Source organism: Colletotrichum abscissum (genome assembly GCF_030869225.1).
Source record: "Colletotrichum abscissum strain IMI 504890 chromosome Unknown Scaffold_200.1, whole genome shotgun sequence".
Lineage (NCBI taxonomy): Eukaryota > Fungi > Ascomycota > Sordariomycetes > Glomerellales > Glomerellaceae > Colletotrichum > Colletotrichum abscissum.
Genome location: NW_026850100.1, coordinates 1 through 5514, shown reverse-complemented (window position 1 = coordinate 5514; position 5514 = coordinate 1). Strand labels below are relative to the sequence as shown.

Sequence of the window (5514 nt, the reverse complement as noted above, 5' to 3'; positions counted from 1 at the left end):
TGTCGCACAACACGGCATCGTCCATCTTGGCACCACGTCGCAGCAAGATCGACGCCATCACGGGGTTGCCGTGACATGTCGAAAGTGCCCAATCGAGACTCGTCGCACCATGCGAGTCGCGCCTGTCGATGTCTACGAAGCCCGAAGAAAGCAGCATCTCGGCTTCCCAACGGCGCCGCTCTCGAGTCAGCTTCAGCAAGAGGGGCCCTGTCCAGTTGCAGCGTGCCGATATGCAAACCCCCTCGTTTGGGTCAGCGCCTGATTTGAGGAGGATTTCGATGAGCCGTTGCTTCGCCGATGCCGTTCTGCCATTCGTTTCTTTGACCCGGGCCAGGAGCGCTAGCTCGAGCGGCTTTTGATCGAAGATACGGAGCGCTGGGTCGGCCCCCTCGATCAAGCCGTCCAGCTCGCCCGTGGCGTCCGCTCCGGCCTTCAACAGTGCCAGGGCGGCGGAGAACATGCCATCCTCGCACGCCATGCTGAGGGCCGTCATGCGCCATGTGTCGATCGTCGTGGGCTGGTTCACGTCGACGCCGAACTGCGCCAGCTGGCCTATGACCGTTTCTGGCGATGGAGACAACAGGGAGTGAATCAGTGGCGTGTCCCCATTGTTGTCGGCCTCGTTCACTTCCATCCCTTTCTCGTCGACAAGGTACGTGATCACTTCGGTGAGCCCGGCGGCGGCGGCTTGGTGGAGGGCGTTAATTCCAAACTCAGAAGACTCAAGCCGTGCGCCGCGCCGAAGGAGAACCATGGACGTCTTGGCATCTCCGCTGAGAAGAGATAGAAAGACGGGAGTACGTAGCCGGCAGTCCGGAGCCCCATCGATATTGGCGCCGTGATCAAGGAGAAACGACACAATGTCAGCATAGCCTTTCGAAGCGGCCAGATACAGGGCCGTAACGAGGAAAGGGCTATGTCGATGGCTCTCGGTCATATACATGGTGGCCGGTCTGTTGTAGTCAGCGCCGGCTTGGAGGGTATGCCGGAGCGTGGCGAGGGCCACCCGTGTATCTCTACAGTTGGCAATGGTGTTGAAAACAGCGGAGTATTTCCCCGTTTTCACATCGTTTCTGTAAAGTTTGGGGTTGAAGAACGAATGCCAAGTGCGCGAGCATTGTGCGAATACGGACTGGTCATGGAGCTCGCTGTGATTGAAGACATGCCACGCCACGTCTAGGGATATCGACTCTGCATGAATAGACTTCATAGCGAGTGACGTCTGTCGTACTGAGCGACACGATGTGATCTGCGACGAAAGCATGGCATAGCAAGAACACGAGGGAGTCACGCTGTTGCTGTAGGCTTGCCGACCTCATATCCAACACAAGAATTCGGACTTCGTCCCATGGGACGGCGCTTTACGCCAGAAGCATCTCATACATACGTTGCAGATCCAGAGTTGACCATCTCGTTCAAGAAAGGTTTTGAGTTCTGCTATTCAGGCGCTACGGTGCTTCTTTTGGTTATGAAAAAGGCATCTCGTTCATCCTCTATGTGGACAGTACCGTTTTTCGCGAGTGGTCTCTGGTTTTTCTGGACGCAAGTTAGAGATAGGTTCAGGATATCGGGCTATTCGAAAAGAGCTTATGGCTCCGGTTTGGTGGACGATGATACCAAACGTATAAATGGTGTTCACGTCGGCTTTGGACGCCTAGCCCTCGCAAGACCGATGGAACCCAAATGGGCCTCCACCATACAGTATTGTGCACATGTTGCTCCGTCTCTCGCAAACATTCTCAATGTTTGAGAAGCCGAAAACTGGCATGATGGGCCTCCGCAGACCTCTAGTAATGGCTATAGCGACTGATTTGCAAACAAAAGTGTGGGTCAGGATAGTAAACGACAGTGCGAGTGGCAGCGCGTGATCAAGAGCTCCTTGAAAGTATCCATAATCGGCTTCCACAGTAGCCATATTCTCCTGATACAGATTATGATGGTTTGCAAACAGGAAAGATATTGAGCCCAGACTGTGTGGGTCAAGTTCAGGCAAACAAAATGTGTTGTAAAGAGGAAGCAACATAGTGTATGTATGATTGATGCTGTAATTATCTAGTGTCCGGAAATTGTTTTTTGGGGACACGCCTGACTTTGTGCTACAGGAACCTCCAGCAAGCAACAGCACGCTTGCACGCACCATCACATCGTTTCTGCGGAGTTCACACCGGGCTCTTTCCAACAACCCGTGTCGACGCCTGTGAGCCGGAATTATGCATTCTCAGAAACGTGATCAAGGGCCTTTGTACAGTACCGAGAGGCCTTCCCCTTGTGCAATCAGTTTCCAACTCCTACCCACATACCTAGAGGTCGAGATCCAGGAATTAAGCTGGAAAGGTACTGCCACTTTCTTGTTGCAGGTCGTTTCTGGCGTCAGAACAAGGATCTCGCTTGCCAACTAGCCCATCTATAACATCCGCTTTTGGCTCTCACCAGACGTCGGTTCTAGCTATGCTCCCTAGCCACACACCGTTGATGTTACTGGACACCCTGTCTTCCAAGTTGCTTATGACTCAAAATCTGCGCCGTATCCTACGTTGGAACTGACGTTGTCCCCAGCCACATGACGAGGATCCTGCTTCCTTGATACCCTCTCTGTAAGATCTAGATCTGGCCTTTCGTGACCCGAACAGGGCTTCTCCATATATGTACACCCTGTCTATACGAATCATCAGGTATTGCTGGGAAACCCTTTGCGGCTAGTCTGCCTGGAAACGCAACCAAGACCTCTTCATCATTTAGGTTGGAACATGATGCTCATCTGACACGCTCGACAGGGGTTTTTCCTTTTTGAGTAATGAGATGCAGCTCCTACAGCACGTTCATTCGCCTGTCGCTTGTGGTGAGTAGAAAGCAGTATGTACAGTATTGATCATATGTTGCTTCCTCTTGGCAACACACTTCATCTTTCTGAACTTGACCCACACAGGCTGCGCCGAAAGTCAGCCTCACTATGTACACATCACCATGATTGACAGTGGGAGAATGGCAGCTGTGGAAGCCGGTTATGGATACTTTCAAGTAGCTCTTGAATACGTGCTGTTACCCGCACTGTATCTAATGATCCCGACCCCACATTTTGCTTGCAAACAAGTCGCCACAGCCATTACCAGAGGTTTACAGGGGTTCATCACAGCAACTTTCAGCTTCTCAAACATTGTTAATGTTTGCAAAAGAGGAAGTGACATGTGCACATTACTGTACACACTTGTGACGTGTAGGTCTCAAACATGCCGCAGTCAACATTTGTTGCAAAGGGTCCGTCTACACGCATCATGGGTTCAAAGCTTCATTCAGTATTCTCACCTTTGAGAATCGCCTCATCAAGTGAAACGCCTCACGGACAGAGGCTTCCACAAGAACATGTGTCGACCTTCCTCCTCTGCGACTCCGACGAGGACAGCGACAGCATCAAGAAGGAAAAAGGACTTGTACAAGGCGATTCGCATCAGGGAACAAGCTTTCTGACTAGCATAGCGTCTCCTGATATCGCGGCGGGTATCAAGACCGTCTGCTCTGCAGCGGCTCGACATCCAACCAAGAATAGCGAGACAATGTCTTCGTATAGAGTGACACACGTCTACGGGAAAGCCTCCACAGAACGCTCGCTCCATCTCAGGACAGCCAGCCGCGATGGCGCGATTATCACTAATTCTTTCGACTGGAATCCGAATGATCCTCACGCGAGGTCTGCCGAGTACGGTATCCCCAGGCCAGACTCACCAACCATATGAGGGTATCGTGGTTGCTGTAGTTGTATCGCCAGATCTCCTTATGATAGACACGCATCGAGGCGCGCCATTAAGAGTAAGACAAAAGCAAGTGGTTGGCGGAAGGCTGTTCTATGGGCCCGTATATGAGAATGCAAACTTCTTGTGAGGATCGCAGACTCGTCAACGTGTGAATTTTGACATTCTCGACTTTATGCACGACTGTGGTGATAAAGGAAGATATTTATAAATTGTTGAATCCTGTCTGGCTTCTCGAAGGCTCATAGCCTGGTCCGCCAGGCTCATGATGCATCACATACACACCGATTTAGAACTCATCCGTACGATCCGTGGTGGAGATATAAATGATAGGGTATTAGATTTCCTGGCTAGTCAATTTGTATGTGTGCCAGCACGAGCTTATACGTCATCTTCTGTGCCTTCCGCTCATCTTTTCTAGTCTCGGGCTGTCGCCATGCGATGCATTGTTTGATTGTATCTTTGAATTATACGACACAGTACAGCACATAATGTACATATGCTGCCTAGATAAGTTCTTCCTTTTCAAAATGGCCGGTGCAAACACCATGAGTGCGGATATATGAGCTTGGTTAGGCAATGTCAGCAGCCGTGTAACTCACATCGGACGGCAAAAAGTCCGAGTTATGCCTCTTCCGCTTTCGTCGACGGCTCCAATCAAAGTCCCTCTCGCTTCCAAATGATGGCGAGCTTCTTCGCGCCGTATGGTCAGAAACGAAAAGCTCATCATTGTGGTGCTTCAAGTGGACTCTTTTGTCTACACTCTGTCCGTTCAGCAACAAAGTACGTATAGTTGTCTGGCACATGCAGTTGGTCCTAGATCAATGGGTATGGTTTCCTGTTCTACCTCTCGGATGGCTGTCGAATCCCGTCATTCGGGCTACCCGCGTCCAAACTTACTTGCCAATATCCGTAAGTGGTGACTCCACGTTCTTCCCGCTAGCAGATGCATCAAAAGCCGATTTTGGCTGCCGTCACAAAAAAGTCGCGACAAAGTTTAGAAAACGAGCAATCACAGAATAGACTCAGATGCGGCTCCACTGCCACCTGGTGCCTAACGCATTCATGCGGTATGCTTGCTTGAAAAGGGATGCATTGGGCAGAGTAGAACGACAAGAAGATGATGAATCAGACTCATTGTTTACTTTATGGTACGTCAACAATACGGTACTGTCGCAGCCCGTACCGAAAAAATCATGGCTTCTCGTCAGCAGCAGCCGAAGAAAAGGGATAGAACCAACGAGAACTGCGATAAAGCGGTCAAAAACATCATGTGGCGTTGTGAGCAGATACGACGACGGTACGGGGCCGATGTGTATGTCCAAGTCCGCTTCAAAAGCAGGTTCTATGAATACACGTCTTCCAATGAGCACAATTTCCCTAAATCTCGCGCTGAGTTGGTAAGTTCAATCACATCATAGCCCTTCAAGGCTACCCTTCAAGGCTACCTTTAAGGCTAAGGTTTGGGAGAAAACGATCTTCCCGGTTCCTGTGACAAAATCGCCACTGGACTATGCGGAAAGAAGATCTCGATGCGACGTCAAAGGTCAATCTGGCGTGGGTAGCGATTGAGTGCGACAATGTAGCTGTTCGGCGGAGGATCGTAGTTGCAATGATGCTCATTTTTCTTGTATATCTACTGTAAGTCAACATACCCACTTCCTGGCACCCCCCTGTTTCTGGCACCCACAAAAACGCGAAAATCCACCACAACCCAATGCCCACCCCCAACCTCCTTTTATCACAACATTTTCAATTCGCGTCCAAA

At 50.5% G+C, this 5514-nt stretch overlaps 4 protein-coding genes across 4 annotated transcripts; 3 read left to right on the top strand and 1 right to left on the bottom strand.

The window, feature by feature from the left end:
- CABS01_16913 (uncharacterized protein) lies at positions 1-1410 on the bottom strand (the record flags this gene model as incomplete). Its single annotated transcript, XM_060550241.1, has 3 exons — positions 1-1073; positions 1232-1249; positions 1388-1410. Coding segments are annotated over 3 exons (1114 nt in total), but the record flags the coding sequence as incomplete, so codon positions are not given.
- Positions 1411-1742: 332 nt separating this feature from the next.
- CABS01_16912 (uncharacterized protein) lies at positions 1743-1868 on the top strand (the record flags this gene model as incomplete). Its single annotated transcript, XM_060550240.1, has 1 exon — positions 1743-1868. The coding sequence occupies one exon, from the start codon at positions 1743-1745 to the stop codon at positions 1866-1868; it is 126 nt and encodes a 41-aa protein (XP_060400857.1).
- A 1404-nt stretch (positions 1869-3272) lies between these two features.
- CABS01_16911 (uncharacterized protein) lies at positions 3273-3731 on the top strand (the record flags this gene model as incomplete). Its single annotated transcript, XM_060550239.1, has 1 exon — positions 3273-3731. The coding sequence occupies one exon, from the start codon at positions 3273-3275 to the stop codon at positions 3729-3731; it is 459 nt and encodes a 152-aa protein (XP_060400856.1).
- A 719-nt stretch (positions 3732-4450) lies between these two features.
- On the top strand, positions 4451-5318 carry CABS01_16910 (uncharacterized protein; the record flags this gene model as incomplete). The annotated part of the gene is made up of 3 exons (XM_060550238.1): positions 4451-4658; positions 4926-5146; positions 5190-5318. 3 exons carry the CDS (start codon positions 4451-4453, stop codon positions 5316-5318), a joined length of 558 nt encoding a protein of 185 aa, XP_060400855.1.
- Positions 5319-5514: the final 196 nt, after the last annotated feature.